The sequence below is a fragment of the Chelonia mydas genome, chromosome 26 (genome assembly GCF_015237465.2).
Source record: "Chelonia mydas isolate rCheMyd1 chromosome 26, rCheMyd1.pri.v2, whole genome shotgun sequence".
Taxonomy (NCBI): Eukaryota; Metazoa; Chordata; order Testudines; family Cheloniidae; genus Chelonia; species Chelonia mydas.
The window spans coordinates 286,428-308,951 of NC_057859.1; the positions used below are offsets into that span (position 1 = coordinate 286,428).

The 22,524-nt window shown below is 42.8% G+C and overlaps 1 protein-coding gene across 1 annotated transcript in view; it reads left to right on the forward strand.

The window, feature by feature from the left end:
- Window positions 1–223: 223 nt before the first annotated feature.
- KAT6A (lysine acetyltransferase 6A) overlaps window positions 224–22,524 on the forward strand; it is a 77,955-nt gene continuing 55,654 nt past the window's right edge. The window contains exons 1-2 of the mRNA XM_037886133.2: window positions 224–339; window positions 1,910–2,841. Of these exons, the coding sequence (XP_037742061.1) occupies window positions 2,239–2,841 (603 nt within the window). The 5' untranslated portion in view covers window positions 224–339; window positions 1,910–2,238. The remainder of the gene's footprint in view (window positions 340–1,909; window positions 2,842–22,524) is intronic.

Below are 22,524 nucleotides of genomic sequence, written 5' to 3' on the forward strand. Positions count from 1 at the left end.
TCCCCCTCTACCCTCCCCGAGACCCTTCTCCCCAAACCCCTCTTCCCCCCCAGACCACTCCCCAGCCCCTCACAACCCCTCCCCCAGCTCCTTCCCTCCTCCGGCTGGCCCGCTCGCTCCCCTCAGGCGCGCTGCTCTCGGCCCGGCACCCCGGCGGCTCCCCGACCCCGCGCAGCCAGGCTATTCTCTCGGCGAATCCCCCTCCCGCCGCAGGCGATTCCCCTCCATCGCCCCCTCCCCCCGCCGCAGCGCTCCGGACCCAAGATGGCCGCCGTGTCAGTTTGGGGCTTCGCCGCCGTCCGGCCTCCGGCTCGCGGTTTGCGTCTCTCGCAGGCCCCGGTAAGTGGCGTCGTCTCGGCCGCTCTTGGCTCGGGTGCCCGGCGCCGCGGGGGCCGGGGGCCGGCGGCTGGCCGGGCCCTGCCGCCCGAGGGAGCGGGAGGCCCGCTGGGTGCTCCAGGCCCCGCGGCCTGTTCCGGCCCCGCCGCCGCTCTGCGCCAAGCCCGGGCCCGGCCGCCGCGCTCCCCCGCAGCGCGCTCCAGCCCAGCAGCCGAGCAGGCGGCGCCCACGGGAGGCCGCGGATGAGGCCGGCGGCGCGGGCCGCGGCGCTTGGGCTGAGTCGGCCTCCGACTGCGGCTCCTGGTCGCGCGGCTCCGGCGGGCCCGGCGATGCGGGAACACTGGTCCGGGCTAGGCTGCCCATTACTAGGGGGAGGGCAGCGCCGTGCCCCCGGGGTGCCCTCTGCCGCTGGGGCCGGTGCCCTGATTCCCCGGGAACAGAGTCCGGGGTGTCCGGCCGGGGGCGCCGTCCCGTGGGCACTTCTGTGCTCTGTGCTACCCCACAGCACGGGTGGGGAGCGGCTGTGACAGGTGCAGGGGTACTTGTGATGCAGCTGGAGAATGAGTGAGTGCCATCACCCCTGTGTGACACCAGCCTCAGCCTGGCCTCTCTATTAAGAGTGTTCAAGGACAGTGAAATGTCCTGATGGCAGATCGCAGGGTCCCTTCCCCGGGGTCCATGTATGGGGTGGCTCGGGGCATCCCCTGCCAGGTACAGTTTAAATAGAAAAGTGCAGACAGGTGTATGTGTGCTCATACCTACCCTTATGTCTGTTATAATGGTAATACAACCTTTATTTAAATACTATTTTCCTTCTGTGTAGATTTTGTTTTAGGCAGAGGTTCTAAACTTCTACCTAATTATTAAACTTAAACCTGTATGTGGGGGACAGTGTAGATGATCTAATTTTGGTGTTTTAAAATCCTTTGTTACTGACAGATTCTCTAACAGTTACTAGAAAGCAGGGTACGGGAGGGAAGAGCTAGAGGTAATATGTTGACTAACTTGGAACTTATAAAATCTCACCTATAAAAATGGTGATGTTTGCAATAAACTGTTCACAACTCCTTGAATGTCAATGCAAGAGGCAAAAAGTACCATCTGTCTGTGGCAGTCGGAATCCTTTAGTTACTTTGTATTGAAGTCTCAGGCTAAGGCTATGTCTTCACTGCAAAATTAGGTGTGTTTATTGCATCAGGATAGCTGTCATGATGTAAAATTGTAATGGAGGTAAGGCACCAGGTAGTTTTTACCTTGATGTAGCTAACTGAGGTCAACCCTATATCTCCCACCTGGGAGTTATGTTGACTAGCTACATCCAGGCAGAAACTACAGTGCTTTGTCTCCAGTAGGATTTTACATTGTTAGCTGTTTCGATGTAAAATCCAAACTTTGTTTTTAAATGAAGACATAGCCTAAATGTTACTTCAGTATTGTTATAAAATGTGCTTCAAAACTTCAGTGATATATTAGAAGAACTTACAATATTCTTGTATATTTGTGAATATACAAACTGGAATGGGACACTTGTGACTTTCTTTGTGGGCGTGACTATTTTCTCATTTTCTTTCAGATTTAATGTTCCAGTTTTGCTGATGTGAGATTGGAAATCCAAAGCTGAGGTGAGAAGTGCTGAGTTCTTTACAACTTTGTGAAAACCTTGCTCTGGAGTTGTTGATGGATTTATTGAAAGCATGAAGAAATTCCTAACAGAATATATTGTTTTTCTACTTTCAGTTTAAAAATATTAATGTTTGAGAAACAGAGTAATTCAGCTCCAAAAACGTGTATGCTATGGTTAACTGGTTCCCATCCTCCAAAAATCTGTTTTCCCACGGTGTGAAACTTATTCAGCATCGGGATAAAGGATAACGACTCTATGGATATACAGAATTCTTCACCATGGTAAAACTCGCTAACCCGCTGTATACGGAGTGGATTTTGGAGGCGATCAAAAAGGTGAAGAAGCAAAAACAGCGCCCTTCAGAGGAGAGGATATGCAATGCAGTGTCTTCGTCCCATGGTTTGGACCGTAAAACTGTTCTGGAACAACTAGAATTGAGTGTTAAAGATGGAACTATATTAAAAGTCTCCAACAAAGGTCTCAATTCCTACAAGGATCCTGATAATCCTGGGAGAATAGCACTTCCTAAACCTCGAAACCATGGAAAGTTGGATGGTAAACCAAACGTGGACTGGAATAAACTGATCAAACGGGCAATTGAGGGCTTGGCAGAGTCCAGTGGTTCATCCTTGAAGAATATTGAACGCTTTTTGAAAGGTCAGAAGGATGTGTCTACATTGTTTGGAGGTAGTGGCACTTCCATTTTTCACCAGCAATTGCGACTGGCTGTCAAGCGTGCTGTTGGCCACGGCAGACTCCTTAAAGATGGACCTTTGTACCAACTCAACACTAAAGCAGCCATCAATGCTGATGGGAAAGAGAGTTGTGAGTCTCTTTCCTGTCTGCCTCCAGTGTCGCTCCTTCCTCATGAAAAGGATAAGGTAAGAGCCAAGTATACACCAACATTTCCTTGGAGCTGATGAAACATGGTGATACAGGCTCAAAATTTGAGGTCACTCTCTTTAATATGTAACTGGTAAGTTGAAAATGGGCAGGAGGCTTTGAGAACTCTACAGCAAATGAATGGTTCTGTTTCCTCCCAGTTTCTGAGCATGAGCAGAGAAAACCTCATGATTGGTAATTTGTGCCTGCCGCTTGGAAACTGCAAATGACAAATTTCCCTCCCCAATATTCATGGTGTTGAATCAAAGGGTTGGTTGGAGACTCTGCAGAATACAAGGTTGTGTATGTATGTATATGTTTAACTCCATTTATATCAATAGGAAAAGCAGAGAATTATCCTCACACACTTTCAAATTGGATGGATTTTCAAATTGGATTAAGTTTCATTTAGCTACCAGCCCAATTCACTATTTCGGACCCATTATTTTATTATTTATTTGTATTCTGATACCATCTAGAAGCCCTAATCATCTATCTGAACCCTATTGTGCTAAGTGTTTTTTTAGTGCACATAATGAATGAGGGTTCTTGCTTCAAAGAATTAAGTTTTAGCTTCTGAAAAGTCAACAGTTGGATAGAGCAAATGGGGGAAGGGATAGGGTACAGGGAAGGTAATAGTGGAATGAACACTTTTAATGTATCTTAATGAAACCAAGTTATTTTTACTGTGTCATACAGAAACTCAGGTATAGACTCATTGTAAAATGAAACACTTATCTTCTGTATTTTAGTGTCTCCTTTTCTGTGCATATTTTTGGCCTGTTTCTTTCTATTCCTGTCTCTCTATAAGATTTTTGACCTCTCTAACTTCAATATCAAGTTGGCAGAGTGAAATTGACACCCAGTCAGTTTCTTTCTTGCCCCTGTTTTACCACTGGGGATGTTATGTCAATGACTTTATTTTCAAGTAAAGACAAGAGTTGCCAACAAAGGATCTCTTTGCACTGCAAGTCTCTAATGCCTTCTGCAACAGTGCTGAAAGTGTCTTTGTCCCATCCACACTACTGGCTAAATTATTTTCAACTCTGATGGAGGGGTCTTGTTGCTGATGTCCTTTTGTTACTGATGAGATCTCAATGCCTCTCTAATCGGCTTCATGCTCCAGGCAGGGTTCTTTCCTATGGTCTTAAAAAGCTTTGAGGCCTTGATGGCATTAGGAAGTTTCTTTTCTAAAATTTCCCACTACTGCTACCACTAGTGAAAATCCATCAATGACTGTACAGGTGAGAGCACTATTGTAAACCAGAGCACTGTTACTTTCAGCACTGTGGGACGTAGACCTGCACTGAGTAGGATTAGAGAACAGTATACTAAATCCCTGTGGCTTCCTGGAGCTCTGTCTACTCTAGTCTAAAATAATGTTCTTACTATTAGTAAAGTCTGGTCTACACAGTTTTTGTACTACTTTAACAATATTGGTTACTAAACCAAAATAGTTATAGCAGTATGGAAATGTGTGTACACAAACAGTAAAACCAGTAGCAGCTGAACTGATGGTAGTAACAGTGGGAAACTGTAGCACATCTTAGTGTCAGCTGTCTGACAGAGAATGTCTAGGCTGTGGAGCGGGTTGTGTATTAATACTGTGGCACCAGTATGATCCTTCTGTGGGATTATTCCATGGCAGTGTCTTAAAATGAGGGTGCGTAAATCCAGTGAAGGAATATGGAATACCACAAATCCTGTGTCTTACTTTTTTTGTCCCCCAAGTATATCCCCCAGTAAAACATTATTGAAAATTTCAATAAAGATGATTAAAAATGCCCAACCCCCTCTGGAATAACGAACACATGCACTTCCTTGTAACTGCTCAGATCTGAGATTTCTCCTGTAACCTCTGCACTGGAGCTATGACAGAAAGTTCATCTGGCCATGTACTGAAGAAAACTATAATGACCAATCTTGCTGACTTTAACTATGCTCCTTCTTGAACTCCACAATGTTTCTCTTCAAATACTCTTGGCGTAGACTGCATGACCCACGCTGAGTTTCTAACCTGCTTCACTAGGGTCATTACTGCCAGTTCTAATTGGTCTGCAGGTCATGACATAGTTAAAGCCATAGGCATTTGCGTGACGGGGAGGGATGTACTTGTGATGTGACAAAGGCAGGGCATCCAACTTTTTGTAATTTATTTGAATGTTAAAGGTTGAGAAAGATATTCTTTGTTTCTGTTGCCCTTTTGTTTTAATGAATCTGATCTTTATTGTCAACCCTGGAGACTTTAGTTCCTTTATCCACAGAACAAATACAGTACGAGTAATGGTAGTACAGCGTTCCCCTCATAGCCTTTGACTGTGATATAGTGAGATGACTCAGGTTGAGAAAAGAGCTCAGTCTCTGTATCCAATTCAGGGCATGGATTTGCTGCTGAAACTATCAACAAGGTGGTTAATTACCCAAAGGCCATAACTGAGACTATGTCAACACTGCAATTAAAAACCTAAGGCTGACCCCTGTCAGCTGACTTGGACTCGGGCTCTGGGGCCATTTAATTGTGTGTAGATTTTTGGGCTCAGGCTGGAGCCCTGGCTCTCTGGGAACCTGCAGGGGAGCAGGGTCTCAGGGCCCAGGTTCCAACCCGAGCCCGAACATCTACGCCGCAATTAATGGCTCCATAGCCCGAGCCAGAGTTAAATGACATGGGCCAGCCATGGATGTTTAATTGTAGTGTTATCAGACCCTTTGAGTGTGAAGAACTGTCTAGTAGGAATTGACCTGAGACACAGTTTATTTCCTTTGTAGACCATGTGTGGAATAGCCATTAGTTGGTGGTTACTTTCACTCACTGCTGTTCTGGGCTGGATTTGAACTAGCAATCAAGATGTGAAAGGCTCACTATATTATAATCAATCCCCTGAGCTGTTCATCCTACCTATGTTTTTAGAAGAGTGATAATTGTATAATTTTAACATTTATTTGCAACAGATGAACCTCAATCAGTCTAGAAAAACCATGAATAAAAAAGAGATCATTTGGGTTTCCCCACTGCCACTTTCTCTTAACCTTTCACTGTATTTAAATAACTGTTAAAGGGATGTTGCCAGTTTAAAGAATCATATGGTTCAAATTTAGGATCCTAAAGCAATGTTTAGTCATCTAAATAACGCTGGCCTGACTTTCAGAGATGCTGAGCAATAAGAGTTTCCTCTGAAGTCAGTAAACGCTGCAAGTACACAGCATCTTTGATGAATGCGCCATACTTATTTAGGTGCTTAAATGTGGATTTAGGAGCCAAGTGTGGGCACTTGATGTAGAAAATTTTACCCAGGAATTTTTCAATGAGCTTTCTTTGCTATACTATTAATAATGCTTTAAGTTAGAAACAGGACACTTGACAAATCTAATTTATGTCTTTTGCAATTTAGTATGTGCATTTCTCTTAGCTTGAACAATGAAACTGAAAACCAAGTATCAATTTTCTATAACTAGTTTCTAGTCAGTTTCACTTTCAGGTTCTCATGTTAAGTGCACAGTTATGTTTGGGTTGCAAACACTCCAGGGGAAGGTTTATTTAAAAATGTTTCTATTGACGTGTAAAGAAAACCTCTTTTTGTAAAATATAACTTTTATGCCAGATTTTAGCTGAGTGTCCTTTTAATACCGCATAAGCATTCAAGGCAAGGAAAAATCCAAAACATAAACTTTGGCTTCAGAGATTAATGCAATAGAAACACCCTCCCAACTGCTAAGTCTGAAGTCTCCCAGAAACATTATCTAGATTTTGAAACGGATTTTCGATGCAGAATTCAGCACTGAGGTTTGGTTATCTGTTTATGATGATAGTTAATGATAGACACCTTAAAGTTCTGAAGTGCTGTGCTTGCCCTCATTTCTGTTCTCTAGTAGGTGGAAAGTATTGTCTTTTTTGTTATTGTTGTTCACTTCTCTATGCTTTATTCTATAGCTTCTGTTGGCCCTATTTTCTGTTGGGGTAGGCTTGTACAGTAAATTGGAGAGCAACAGGCTGAAATGTTCTGGGATAATTGGGGTGTGGTTGACATGGCTGTTTTCAGATCGTTTTAGTTTTTACATGATAAGTTTCTGTCCTACCTGCTATTTCTTTACTTCATATATCTGTGCAGCAATACTTTTAGTTCTGTGCTTAACTTCAGGTACAAAAGTTTGCAAGTGTCCGGCAATAAATGTTAATTTCTCATAAGATTACTTGTGTTTGAGCTCTGTAGTTAATTTGACTGAATTGTGAAACGTAAACAGTAATTCATATCTAAGTAAGTTTGCATATATGAAGTATGTGTTATGTACTGTGTTTAATGCTGGGAAATTTCCTAGAGCTTTTGGGAGATTCTGGATGTTTGTAGAGGGAATTGCAGTATTTCAAAAGGAAGTCTTCCCTGGGTATTGAAAATCTCAAAATAAGCAACTTTGCATCAAAAAGCAGGGATTTCTAATTTTTCTTGCCAAGGGACTGCATTGTATTCTAAGCACCTGTTAAATCTGCACATCTGACCACAGGTTTCTGGTTTAAAGGCTCTTCATCAACTGATAACATTTGTCACAGGAGAACTCATTATTAACTACTTCTAGTGTGGTAGCTCCTGCAGGCCCCAGACTCCCTGTGCTAGGCACTGTAAAAACACATAATAAATAAGGTCACTGCTCCAAAAAGCTTACAATTTAAGTATAGAACAGGTGGTTACAACAAACATGGGGGGAAGCACAAGATAACAGTAAGATTGTTCTAATCTGTATGATAAGCATCCTTCACAGCACACTAGCTACCTAGTCATAGCTAAAAGAAAAGGAGTACTCGTGGCACCTTAGAGACTAACCAATTTATCTGAGCATAAGCTTTCGTGAGCTACGACTCACTTCATCGGATGCATTCAGTGGAAAATACAGTGGGGAGATTTATATACACAGAGAACATGAAACAATGGGTGTTATCATACACACTGTAAGGAGAGTGGTCACTTAAGATGAGCTAATACCAGCAGGAGAGCGGGCTCATCTTAAGTGATCACTCTCCTTACAGTGTGTATGATAACACCCATTGTTTCATGTTCTCTGTGTATATAAATCTCCCCACTGTATTTTCCACTGAATGCATCCGATGAGAGCTGTAGCTCACGGAAGCTTATGCTCAAATAAATTGGTTAGTCTCTAAGGTGCCACAAGTACTCCTTTTCTTTTTGCAAATACAGACTAACGCGGCTGCTACTCTGAAACTGGTCATAGCTGAGTTTTTGACTCTATTCTATCCTAGCAACAGTGGGAGCAAAACACTACATCCATAGTTCCAAGATCTCAAAACGTATAGCGGACACATACTATCATGATTGAGCCTGACAGAAGGTGAAGCCTAGGCCTCTGTGAGGGCTGTTTGGCACGATCTGTAAGTTGCCTAGTGTGTGATTGAGGGATTTGGGAGCAAGGACGGAGGTTGAACTAGTGCAGTGGTTTTCTGCCTTTTTTCATTTGCAGACCCTTAAAACAACCTGTGAGAAGCTCAAGTATATTGCATTACTTTATTAATGCAGTGTTAAGGTTGCATAGTTTAAAAAAAGTCAAATGCAGAAGATAATCTTATTACAGCAACTATAAGTTGGCCACATAGCAGATGTTGCATATTTTATTGTATTTACTAAACATAACAGAAATGTTTAACAAGCAACAGGAATAAAATTTACTCATCTCATATGCAACATGTCAGTTATTTTTGCTGTACGACCTTGATTTTAATGTAACTTTAAGATTCCATTAATGTAGTTTTTTTTCATTAATAAGATACAATATTCTACCCTAATGGTGCTAAAGGTTGCAGTACAATTATATGTGGTGCTGTGGACTGTTACTTTAAGTCTTTTTATGATACAGTAGATGTTATCCCTGTTTTATAGACAGGTGAACTGATGCCCAGGGTTACACTGCACATTAGTGGCAAAGTTCTTATAGAACCCCGAAGTCCTGATTCCCGAAATTCAGGATTCTCCAAAAGTCATAAAGAAATTGCAGGCTGCCTTATTTTTAACCAGCATTACTATTTGACTTGACCGAATAATGTTTTCGCAGTTAATTTTTATTTTGTCCTGATGAATGATATTGCTTAGCGGAGAGACTGTCCCTGTCCTGATGGCCTGTTTTCAGGAATTAAACTGTACTATGGAATCACAGAATCATAGAAATGTAAGGGTGGAAGGGACCCTGAGAAGTCATCAAGTCTAGCCTCCTGTGCTATTGCAGGACCAAGTAAACCTGGACTATTCCTGACAGTATTGTCCAGTTGTCTTATACGGTAGTTAGAAAGTTTCGTCTTATAGTTAGAAAGGTCTGACCCAGTATGGCCGTTCTTCTGAGTAGTTAGAATGTAAGAATGGCCATACTAGGTCAGACCAACGGTCCATCTAGCACAGTATCCTGTTTTCCAACAGTGGCCACTGCCAGATGCTTCAAAGGGAATGAACAGAATAGGACAATTATCAAGTGATTCATCCCGTCTTCCAGTCCCAGCATCTGGCAGTCATAGGCTTAGGGACACGCAGAGCATGCAGTTGCGTCTCTGACCATCTTGAGTAATAGCCATTGATGGACCTATCCTCCATGAACTTATCTTAATCTTTTTTGAGCCCAGTTATAGTTCTGGCCTTTCACAACATCTCCTGGCAACGTGTTCCACAGGTTGACTGTGCATTGTGTAAAGAGGTACTTCCCTTTGTTTGTCTTAAACCTGCTGCATGTTGTTTTCATTTGGCAACTTCTGGTTCTTGTGTTATGTGAAGGGGTGGATAGCACTTCCTTATTCACTTTCTCCACACCATTCATGATTTTATAGACCTCTATCATATCCCACCTTAGTCGTGTGTTTTCGAAGCTGAACAGTCCCAGTCTTTTTAATCTCTCCTCATATGGAAGCAGTTCCATACCCTTAATAATTTTTGTTGCCCTTCTCTGTACCTTTTCCGTTTCTAATGTAGGTTTTTGAGATGGGACGACCAGAACTGCACACAGTATTCAAAGTGTGGGCATACCATGGATTAATATAGTGACATTATGATATTTACTGTCTTATTATCTACCCCTTTCCTAATGGTTCCTAACATTGCGTTAGCCTTTTTGACTGCCACTGCACATTGAGCAGATGTTTGCAGAGACCTATCCACAATGACTCCAAGATCTTTCTTGAGTGGTAACAGCTAACTTAGACCCCATCATTTTGTATGTATAGTTGAGATTATGGTTTCCAGTATGCATTACTTTGCATTTATCAACATATTAGTGAGGAAGCTGGGCATTTCCGGCATGAATGAGAGTGGGACAGTCTTTTTAAAATCATCTGGAAGGACCTGTACCCCTTGTGATTCCCATTTCTACTTTCCCATTTGATTCCCATTTCTACTTTCCATGGAATTTTTATTATGTCAGTTAAAAGTAGAGAGGGTTGTGTTATTCTGAAAATATTTAAACACTATCCTGCAGGAGATGTTCCTATAATCACAGAACTATGCACAAGCAATTCTGGTGCTGAACAGTAGGAGAGTTTCTATCATTGAATAGTGTCATGGGAGAAGTGTTTACTTTAGTGCAGTAATAATATATTTGCCATAAGGAGCATATCTGATATGGCTGTGCAAAATTAGTAAGCAAATTAGCTGCTATTTGTATCCGTCTATATTTATTGCACTATAGGTTTGTCACTTGTATTGGAGAATATAATGGACACAACATCCTTAAGGTCTTGTTCTTGTGGGGCTCTCCTGCCCCGTCACAAAAAACTCAAAGGCAGCTCTAGGCCAGGATTGTCAAAGTTAAAGCTAAACTTCATTTATCCAAGAAGAAAACTCACTTGTCAAACGCAGATATGCATTGTGGATGGTCTGGGGAGGAGGGGGCTTTATTCACATGCTGGAGATTGTGCACAAAGGATCTGCAGCAGCTACAGTGATGTAATTAGACTCAGAGTCTAGTTGTGCTGGCATTGGCTCCCAGCTGGAGCAGGATTAGGATTTGCTCTGTTCCAGCTTGTTCCTTGGAAAGGGGAGACTGTTCTCCTCTGACAGGAAAGTCATGGCTTCTAACAGATGGCCTCCATCTGCACTCTGTTTAACTCTGGAAACCCAAGTGTCATAAAATTACTGTAAGCTTGATTTGCTTGATTTAATGAACAGGTGAAGTAGTTTCTAATAACAAAGGTGTCAGAAATGGACTCCGTTTTTGAGTTTCCTTGATAGTAACAGGAGACAATGCACTATGAGGGCAGCACAGTCTGTGTGGGACTTTGTCAAAGGGCATGGCTGACTCTGGAATATTGGTGCTAAAAAAAAATCCAAAAGTTGGTGAGCCTGTGCAAAAACATTGGAGTGTTGTGGTGATAGAGTTGTCTCAGCTGTGCACGTTAGAAAAATTGGGTTCTAAACAGCATATTTGGACACAATTTAATAGGAGTTGAATACAGGATACCGACCTTTAATGAAATGAAATTGGCCCAGCATGTTGGCTGGAACCCTAGTGTTTGTACTTTCCATGCAGCAGACTGTTGGCGGATGTGGAATGGCACATCCCTGAAGTGCAGTTAATAAAGGAACCTTATTTATCACAGAGAGCTTTAAAATATGGACAGACTGTGAGGGTGGATGCTGGAGTACGTTGCTAAGTACACAAGAGCTTGATTCTGGTGTTAAAGCTGTTATGTAAGGAGAACAAACAGCACTGAGAATGACAGCAGGTCACCGACTCGCCTCCAGGTTCCTGGCTAAGTTGCTGCACTGCTTTCGTTTTTCCACTCCCTGAATGTCGCTGCTGTGGTTGAAATGAGCTAGTTAAGAATGGTTTAAACTTTGGATAAAATAATTGCCTATTAGCCAAAGGAAAATTCTGAATTCTTATTGAAAAAGAAATACTTGATATGCTAGCAATAGAAAATAGAGCAATACAAATCCTGTGTGTGACAGAATTCCTTTGACCTCTGCTCTCTCTGCAGAGAAGGTAGGTCGGTGTGTATTGCTGTTTGCATTTCCAAAGGATCATGAACTAATTTTGACCTAGAGAGCTGTTATAAGTAGTGTTAATCTCCATTCTGTTTTACTTAGCAGAGCGCTTTGTCCCTTTATTTTCCAAATCTGAGGACTACAGTGAGAATCCTTATCTCCTAAGGGATCTTGGAGGATACGTGAATACCTTTCTGTGGAGCAGATGCCAGTACTGCTGCCCACATCAGGTGGGATACTGTAGGAATGGTGTTAGTTTAAAGCCTGTTCATTATCCAGAGATCCAGCAGTATTTATCCATAATACACTAAAGCCTGTAGACTGCTTAAGAAGTTTCGCTATAGATAGTGTAGGCAGTGTTAGATGTGTATCACACATGCTAGAATTCTTCTGAATCACCTATGCTTTCTTAATTGTGCATACTGCCTTATCAGTTCAGCACATTTTTAAGAATTAATTGGGCAGAACAAATTCCATATCTCTCTGTACTGCTATGTACACAGAGTATTGTTACTTAAATGTGGGACTGGGAGTTCGGATTCTCCTGGCTTGTTAGTTCCTTTACTGGGCCCTGGGCAATTTAATCCACCACTCTGTTTACTTACCTATAAAATGGATATTGCCGAAATTACAGGGGTTCTGCGAATCGTAGAAAGGGTCACCCATTCTGACTCCTTGCCCTGCTTTCTAGTGTTTGGTCCAGTCTGGTTTTAGAAGTCTCAACTCTTTTGCACAGCACCTCCTGTTGAGGTGTTGTGAACTTGTTTGTTGTGGGATTTTTTTCTTTTTTTAAGATTTTTTTTAAAGAATGGATTCTCAGCCATGTGGATTCTGAAAATCTTCAAGGCTTCCTCCTAAGTGTTTAATATTGGTGGGCTTTGAATGAAGCCTTGTGTCTGCCAACTTATACGATTGGAGTGAACTCCCTGGGAGAGTGTATGAAAGAAAAAGAGGGAATATTGCTCCTAAATGGTCTGTGTAAGCTTCAGGATGTGATGACCATTAATATACATACAAAAGAGAGATAGTGGTATCTGGGTTATCTTAGTCTACATAGAGAAAAATAGAAAGATATTTCTTGTATTGTATTTGGATGTGTTACAATATTGTATATTCTCTTAATTATCCATCAGTAAAACTGTGGTGACTAGCTTACTTCTCAGTCAGCAAGGACTTTTCATCTGCCTGTAAGGCAAACAGGATATCTGTGCATATCCAGTCTATCAGCAGCAAACATGTTTGCTGGTGGTGGAGGGGATCTTTTTGTATGTGTCGGGGCTTTTTCCAGTCGTGCTGTGGAGAACTGATCTATGCTTGTCCAGTCAGTACGTGGGATAGGGGAAGGAGAGTGAGTCTGAAGGCTTTGTGCTGTGTTGAACATATTAATGAAGACTATGGCTGAAGGACATGAGACTTGGTTAAATCTTGCTGTGAAGGGAGGCCTGAGAAAGCTGATTATAGTGGCTTTTGGTAGAGAAGGGGTATATGTAGAGTTAGTTCTTTGCATTGCATAATTAGGTAAACAGAGCTTAACTATAGTTGTGAGGCTGGATCACATAGTTTCATGAAAGCTTATGCTCAAATAAATTTGTTAGTCTCTAAAGTGCCACAAGTACTCCTTTTCTTTTTGCGGATACAAACTAACACGGCTGCTACTCTGAAACCATAGTTTCACCTGTGTGGTAGGGCTGAGTAAATTGGAAATAGAATTCTTAAGTTCAAATTTTTCACCAGACAGTGAATTCTAATGTCTTTTTAATCCCTTTGTAACCACTCTGTCTTTGTCAGGCAGTGTTTTTGTGTAGGGCGCTGTATCATATTGGATGCTCCTGTGTTAATGGCAGTTCAGATTCAGACTCTGATCAAGATGTTGTTTCTTACCTGTGACAGGAATGACTAATCATGGCCTGAAGCTGTAGTAGTACCCAAAGCTAGAAAGAGTCACTTTGATTGTGGAAATTATTTGTGTAATGACCAGAAGAAACCTTGTTATTGTTAGAAACGATAAAAAGACATTTATTTACTGGTGTTCAGCAGGGGCTGGGATTTGGAACCAACATAATGCTGGTGGTTTGGTTGATGTATTTCTCTGCCATGGCTGTATAAAGCTATGGCCTCTTGGAGAAAAATCTCACTAGCTGAAAAGGAGTGTTATGACCAGCTACAATTTTCAGACTCCTCACGCGTAAAGATGACACCATAGCTTTCGTGAAAAATTGGGGAAGTATCTGCAACAAGAGCAAGGCAGGGGATATTTGCAGAATGCTGCTTTGGGTAGAGAAAAACTTCATATTATTATCAGTAACTAGTATTAAGAGTCCTGAATCAAAGGGCCAGATATGATCTGCATGCAGATTGGGGAATTGGAACCCAACTCCATACTTCATTGGCTGATAACTTGGAGATGGAGACTTCTTCCAGGTGAATCTGACCTCTGCAAACAAAGTCCCCGACTCTCAGAATTGAATCAAGGACATGATGGTCCTGGGAGAAGTTATAGTCGCGTGAGCCTGGGATTTTCTCCTCTGTTAGGCATACTATCTACAAGATTGTCAGCATTTGAGCTGATGTTCTATTGGTTCTGGAATGGTTCAGGAGATGTATCCAGAGCTATATAGTGCTGATGGTAATTTGGGAGTCTCAGTCATATGAGACAAAGGCCCATTATCAACAAGCACTCCAAGCACCTCTGCCGCATGTCATGGGTTTAGAATTGGTGTGTTTCAAAGGTGAATTGCAAATGAAAAAACATTTTCTGTTTACTTAGATATCTATATTGTCCCCATCATGGTATAAAGTTCCTTTGTGATGACTTACTAATAAATTTTTAATTGCAAAATAAAAATTTGTTTCTCTTTGTTATATGTTTGAAATTTCATCCCCTGACTCCATTTCTGCCGTTTTTTCAGTTGGCCTTTCACATGATGACGTAGCTGCCATGAGTTCAGCCTTGATGTGCCATGCTAAAATATGAGCAATTATCTTCCCTATCTTGCCTCAGCCCCACAAATATGGCACTCTTTCAGATGTCCCCTCCAGTGTGACATAAGCCCCCCTTCATAAAAACAAAAAGAGCAGGTATTGGTATTGTTTTTCATTTTAGCTTCAGATGCCTCTTACATTTACATTATGAGAAGGGATAAATTAAAAGAGCTTTTGTGACCATTATTTTATATTTCTATTGCCATCTCTCCTTTTTCTTGTATGTAATCCCTGTCCTCACTTCCTGCCTCTAAATTATTTTCGTTGTCCTTCTTTGGACCCCTGCTTTTTCAGGTGTAGTTCTTGAGATGAGGTGACCAAACTTGACCACTGTATTTAAGGTCAGGATGTGTTGTCTATTTGTATAATGCCATAAAGACAAATGTTGTATTTTCTTTTATCTTCTTACTAGTGCAGTGTAATAATTCGGCCTTCATGAGAATGTCTGCACTTCAGCTGGGAGAGCGCTTCCTAGGCCAGATAGACATGCATGCGGTAACTCTGCTCACGTTAGTGTACGAAAAGTAGCAGACAGACGTTGTGGCAGGGGCTAGCCACCTGAATACAAGCCTGCCCAACACCCTAGGACCCTAGATCTATGCTCAGGTGGCTAGGCTGTGTCATCGTTAGGGCTCTGTCAAATTCCTGGCCATGAAAAACACGTCACGGACCATGAAATCTGGTCTCTTCCCATGAAATCTGGTCTTTTGTGTGCTTTTACCCTATACTATACAGACTTCATGGGGGAGACCAGCGTTTCTCAAATTGGGGGTCCTGATCCAAAAGGAAGTTGCAGTGGAGTAGCAGTATTGCCAGCCTTACGTCTCCTCTGCCTGCAGAGCTGAGTGTCCGGAGAGCAGCAGCTGTTGGCCGGGCACCCAGCTCTGAAGGTGGCACCCGCCAGCAGCAGCGCAGAACTAAGAGTGGCAATACCATACCGTGCCACCCTTACTTCTGCGCTGCTGCCTTCAGAGCTGGCCCGCCAGAGAGTGGCGGCTTCTGACTGAGGGCCAAGCTCTGGAGGCAGCAGTGCAGAAGGTAAGGGTGGCATGGTATGGTATTACCACCCTTACTTCTGCGCTGCTGCTGGCACTGGCTCTGCCACTACTCTCCAGGTGCCCAGCTCTGAAGGCAGAGCCACCGCCAACAGCAGCGCAGAAGTAAGGATAGCAGTACTGCAACCCGCGCCCCCCCATAACCTTGTGGACCCCCCCCCAACTACTTTTTGGGTCAGGACCCCTACAATTACAACACCGTGAAATTTCAGATTTAAATAGCTGAAATCATGAATTGACGAATTAAAAAATCCTATGACCATGAAATTGACCCAAATGGACTGTGAATTTTGTAGGGCCATAGTTATTGCCCAAATGTGGACCCACAGGGTTGGGCAGGCTTGTATCCGGGTGGCTAACCCATGGCTCTGCATCCATGCGGCTGTGTTTAATATGCTAGCTTGAGCAAAGCTGTATGTCTCTCTCATGAAGAGCCAAATCACTTTGCTTTTGGGCAGCAGTCTATCAAACGTGACTCACTTCAGTGAATCTCTTCTAAGGAAAATGCCCACCAACATGCAGGTACACAGAGGAATAGATTATTGCAGTGGAGCTTTCCTTCAACTACTTTCTAAAAATAAACTGCTGAGGCTATTTCCTTGGGCACAGAAATGTCTTTTAAGTAGTTTCTGGTGTTTTCAATTCATGCTGCCTTATGATTGCCCCTTGATCACCTTGTTTGCAGAGAGCAGCAGGAATTGTGATTTGTTGGCACTCAGTGAGAGGAGGAGTGGTGGCTGATTCTGCAGTTCCTAAACCTGCACTCAACTGTGGTCCAAAGCAGTCTTATAAAATGACCTTTGCCTACTAGCCCTGTAGGGCTTTTCAGCCACAGTTCTCAAAGCTGTTTACAAGGGAAGGTAAATATCATTAGTTTCATTTTACAGAGGAGGAAACTGGGGGCACAGAGGTGAAGTGACTTTGCCAAGATTGATAGGGCTGGGAATAGATTCCCAGGTCCCTTGGCTCCCTAATCCATTGTCCTGCCCACGGGACCATGGTTTCTTCCATTCCAAATAATTTTCTTCACAGGATACGGGTGTTACTTCTCTGGTTCCAGACTTTCCCCTCTTCTTGCAGTTGCTGTCACATGAAGCAGATACTGGGTCAGTTTGAGCAGCAAGTACCTTTTGAAATAGCATTGAGTATTTTGAACCAGAATAAATGGGTTGTGGCTTAGTCCTATCTGGTAAATGTAATATACTATAGCTGTTGCAGTTCTCTTAATAGTCACTGTGTGGTAGGTTATACATTCTCTTACAAGAGCAACATAAACACCTAAGTGTATGTTTGTACAATGTGATTTTAATTCTATGCCTGCAACGTTTCAGTACTTCTATTTCCCAGCTCCATGACTATGTAGGTCCTTCTTCCCCAAAGCAGGATTGTGTACTAAACCTTCTGGTGTATGTGGACATATATGCAGTAGAGGTGGTGCTGATATCTGATGAGCATCTGACAGCACTGAAATGTCTGTAGGAAGCGGAGCACATTCAAGTTGTTGACCATGACTTGCACTGATTCTATGGGTCACTGGTGTAACCCAGGAGGTTTTTCTGTGGGGTTATAGGATAGATTTTTTTCCTCCATGAATTATGCGAGTTGCAAAATTGAGCAACACTAGCAGAATGCAATGTTTTTGTAGCCGTATTGGTCCCAGGATATTAGAGAAGCAAGGTTGGGAGGTAACACCTTTTACTGGAACAACTTCTGTTGGTGAGAGGGACAGGCTTTCAAGCTTACACGGAGCTCTTCTTCAGGTCTGGAGAAGAGCTCTCTGTGTAAGCTCGAAAGCTTGTCTCTCTCACCAACAGAAGTTGTTCCAATAAAAGATCTTACCTTGCCCACCTTGTCTCACTGGCTGAAAACAGTCTTTTTAATTAAAGGCTTTTTTCCTTTCCATAGGCAGTTCTCTTCCTGCAGATGTTTCTAGGAGGGGGTGCAGTCTCTGAATCTGTACAGCACATTGGTTTTCTAGACATCCTTTGTATAGTAACAGCATGTGCTGAGAGGTTGGCAGCCTATAAAACACTGTCACTCTCTCTCTCTCTGCCTCTCTCCCTCTCTGGATCTGATGACATTACACAGATAGATGTGCTTGCAAGAAAAACAGCAGAAGGAGTTTTGAATGTCTGCCAAAAATCTGCAGCATGAAGCTAAGCTGGCTGCTTCTCATCTTGTTTTCCCGGATCTCTTATTGTGTGCATGTATTCTTCACTTGCCAGGATTTTCTTTGCTGAGCAAACAGACCAGCAATGAGATCTCTCCATCCTTACAATTATGTTTTCTCTGATACAGGGATACTCTCCCGAGGCTCCCATCTCCATTCAGCCTTATTATAATTATCTTAATAATATTAAAAATGTTTTATAGGGTGGGATATTAAATACAAAAATTGGAGCTGATTGGACATGTAAAAGTGTTTGCTTTTAGTGTCTTGTTTGTTGAGTCTCAGAATTGATGAAAACAGGAAGTCTTCTAGTTGTGAAGGAAAAAATTTTTCACCTTGTGCTGCTGGAGCAGGGTTAAATTCTTTCTGTTCTCTTTGAAAGAGTGCTACATTTACAAGATCCCTTACTGTAGAAGACTGTGGGCAAGAAGGTGAAAGAATCAGTGATAAGAACAGCACAGAAGATCAAGAAAGAGATAACTCAGGTTTTTAATTGTACTGAGACTTCTTAAAATTTTCTTAGGATAAGTGAGTTCTATGTGAACTCTCTGCAGGCATCAGCTGCATGAAGTAGACCAATGCTTATTCCCAAAGGAAGTACCATAACGCTTTCCCCTGCTGTACTAGTGGGTTACTTTAATAAATGGCACGGCGTGGCTGCCAAATTGGATTATCCACAGAGGGCAGTGGCTGCTGGTTGAGCACAACTATCCTGAGTGAACTTGTTTTCAGTGGAGGGATATCCACTTAGTTCCTCCACTCCAGGCTGCAGAAAAAAATTGTATTTAAGGACAAAAAAACCCCAATTTGCAAGATAGATAGTGCATCCAGCTCTTAAGCTTTGCCAGTTGTCCTCCTGCCCTGTCCCAAACATGCAGCCACATACATTTTCCCTCCTGGGGAGAGGAAGAGAGAGAAGGAAAGAGAAAAACACATGTGACAGAAGCTTCACATCACTTCATGCACCACTGGAAAGCATGCGGATACCCCTTTGATAGGCATGATATAAGAACTTGAATAGAATAGCTGGAAATCTGACATGCTTATTTTTATCTGAAACAGAAACTGTTAATGAGATTGTCTGAAACCATTCAAAAGTGAACTGCAAAACTAAATGAAGATTTAGTTAATATTTTAGGTTAGTAGTTGTGGAATGCCCCTTAAAACATGGTTGGTTGTATTTAGTACACATCTGGGATTCAATTTTTATTTTAGTTTTGCAGTTCATCTTTAGTAACATGCTGGGTTGCTTCAGGCTGTCATCTTACACTATGTTTCATCTGTCTGAGAATTCGTGTAGGAGATAAACAGAAGCATGATGCATATGCACATTTTAATGGTAATGAGTGGTTTTAGATTCAGTTGTAATATGGGGGATAGGAAGGTCCTGCAGCAGAAAAGTTTGTCCTTTACATGAGGTTTGGCCCTTTTCAGCTTCTCAGGAAACTCCCATTGACATAGTGTATGGCTCTCTGACAGGAAGTTTCAACTATATTTCATTTATGGATGAAATCCCCATTGAGGTCAATGGCAAAACTCCCGTTGACTGCAGTAGGGGCAGGATTTCACCCCAAATCTTTAGTATTCCTGAAATATTTTAAAACAAAGTTGCTTCCCTGGCAAAGATAAAGGCATGGTTACCAATCACTGAGAAGTGATCTCTGAGATGGGTAAAGTATGAGAAAAGCACATGTAAAAGTGGGAGTTCTCTTCTGTGGAGGTGATCTTGGAAGTTAGTTCCTTGGGAGGAGGATGCTGGGATAAACAATGTAATGAAGTACACTCACTGGAACATGCCTCTCACACCCACCTATTAGTTAATTGGACCCTTGCTCATTAGATTGTACCTCTCTTGTTTGCTCCTGCTTGCTTAGTGCCATAGTGTAGCCTGCTGGACCTAAATCCTGCAGTAACCACCCTCAATTTCTTATGGTCAACTGCACTAGATATTATGACATTTTGACAACTTCAAGTAAATTCAGAAACAGGTTTTTATTTAAAAATGAAAACAAATACTACAATCAATTTAGTATTCCATGTGTTTATTTTCATGTTAAATTAATTTCAGATCAGTTTTTATAACGTTTCCACCGCTGCCCCCAATATTCACTTGATGATGTGACACTGGACTTGTATTGGCAACGTTCCTGGTAGGGAAAAGCAATCAGGAAACACAGGAATTTGTCAGAGGAAAGATGTAGCTTTTGGCTACTGGATAAAGGGCTAGTTGGGGACATGGGGAGAAGTGGCTTGGGATTTTAGCACTTAGAATATGCTTGAGCTGGAGAGGACATGCATATCCATCTTTCCTGGCCCTGGAGTAGGAGCATAGAGGACTAGAAACTTGAGTGGTGGCTTGAGCTATCTGCCCCTGAAACCCTTGGCATAAACCAACTATCCCCATGCCACTACTACATTCAGCAATGATGGATAAACATTAACTGCTTGTTTCTGCTAAAATGATTGAACAGTGAAATAGCAATGATGGCCTTTAAACTGTCAATAGGTTTCAGCATAAAAACTATACTGAAATGAATTGGCACATTTCACCTGTCAGTGATTGCTTTAGACAGACTGTTCACATACTTAGACTATATCTACACTTCAGCTTTTGTCAGCAGAACTTACGTCGCTCAGGGGTGTGAATAAACCATGCCCCTGAGTGACGTAAGTTACACCAACATAAACGCCAGTGTGGACAGCACTATGTCCATGAGAAAGCTTCTCCCGCCGACATAGCTACTGCCTCTCATGGAGGTGGGTTTATTATGCCAACAGGAGAGCTCTCTCCTGTCAGGATAGATTGTCTTCACCAGATGCACTGTATGGGTAGAGTCCTTAGAAAAGAAATTTTGCCTTAGGTCAGAGATTCAGATTTTAAAGTCTTTTCTCTCAATCATGATGGCTACAAAAATTTAGATTCTAGACGTGGGCGGTGAGTGAACCCCGGGCTTAGGGAAGCTAGCCCCCTGGCTCGCCTGCCCCTTCTGCCCGAGGCCCCTCCCCTCCCACTGAAGCCCAGGGGTCCCCCCTTCCCCACGCAGCCACCAGCCCCCCAGGCTCAGGCCGCCCGAGTATGTCCCACCCCCAGTGCACTGGCTGGGCAGCATGGCCCCCAGCCCCGGAGCGCCGGGTGGGCGGGCGGCGTGGCCCCGGAGCGCCGGGTGGACGGGCGGCGTGGCCCGGAGCGCCGGGTGGGCAGGTGGCACGGGCCTCCCCCTCCCCTCAGCCCCAGAGCGCAGGCCAGCTCCCATTAACCCTAGCCTCTGGCCCCGGCCACAGGGGGAAGAGCCCCCCGCAACACAGTGCCAGGAAGCAGAAAGGGGCTTTTGAGGGTGGAGCAATGGGCAGGGCCACACAAGGCTATTTGGGGAGGCTCGGCCTTCCCCTGCCTTCAGTACCCGCGGCCCATGATTCTAGAGCACATTTCTTTGGCAAATAATTGATTTTAGCAAGGATCATGTCTATTTCACTGTGTTGCAGAGGAATGAGTACAGTTTTCTCCTATGTAGGATTTTAAAATTACAGAAAGGTAGGATTTCCACAGTCCCTTGCTGATTTTAAATATTGCCTCCCCAGATGTCTTATGAAAAAAGCAATATGCGTAATGTGAAATTTTAAAGTAACATTTTTCATATGTATTTGTATAAAACAAGAGTTATGAGGTGGAAATGTAATTCTGTGAATGAAAATACTATTGGGCATAGGGCCCTTGACAAGGAAATATTTTCCGTGTTGTGGATATTAGTCATCCCACTGTGTAAGGAAGTATAAGGCACAGCATCTGAACAGCTGAATGGTGTTAATGTAATATACATCCCCGGAGTTTTGGAATACTGTATTATCATTAATACGTAAAAGTTGAATGGGGAGAGGCCACTTAGTTAGATATACTTATCCATGGAAACTTGCCCCCCCCCCCCCAAAAAAAAAAAAAAATTGTGGAAAAAGGAGAACTTTTCAGATGCTTCAAAGGGAATGAATAGAACATGGCAGTTTTCAAGTGATCCAGTCCCAACATCTGGCAGCCCTAGCTTTAGGGACACCCAGAGCAGGTGATTGCATCCCTGACCATCTTGGCTAATAACCACAGATGGACCTATCCTCCATGAACTTATCTAAATCTTTTTTGAGCCCAGCTATAGTTTTGGCTTTCACAGCATCCCCTGGCAACGTGTTCCACAGGTTGTGCGCTGTGTGACTAGTACTTCCTTTTGTTTGTCTTAAATCTGCTACATATTAATTTAATTGGGCGACCTCTGGTTCTTGTGCTATGTGAGGGAGTAAATAACACTTGCATATTCAGTTTCTCCACACCATTCATCATTTTATAGACCTCTACCATATCTCACCTTAGTCGTGTGTTTTCCAAACTGACCAGTCCCAGTCTTTTTAATCTCTCCTCAAACGGAAGCTGTTCCATACCCTTAATAATTTTCGTTGCCCTTCTCTGTACCTTTTCCATTTGTAATGTATGTTTTTTGAGATGGGGTGACCAGAACTGCATAC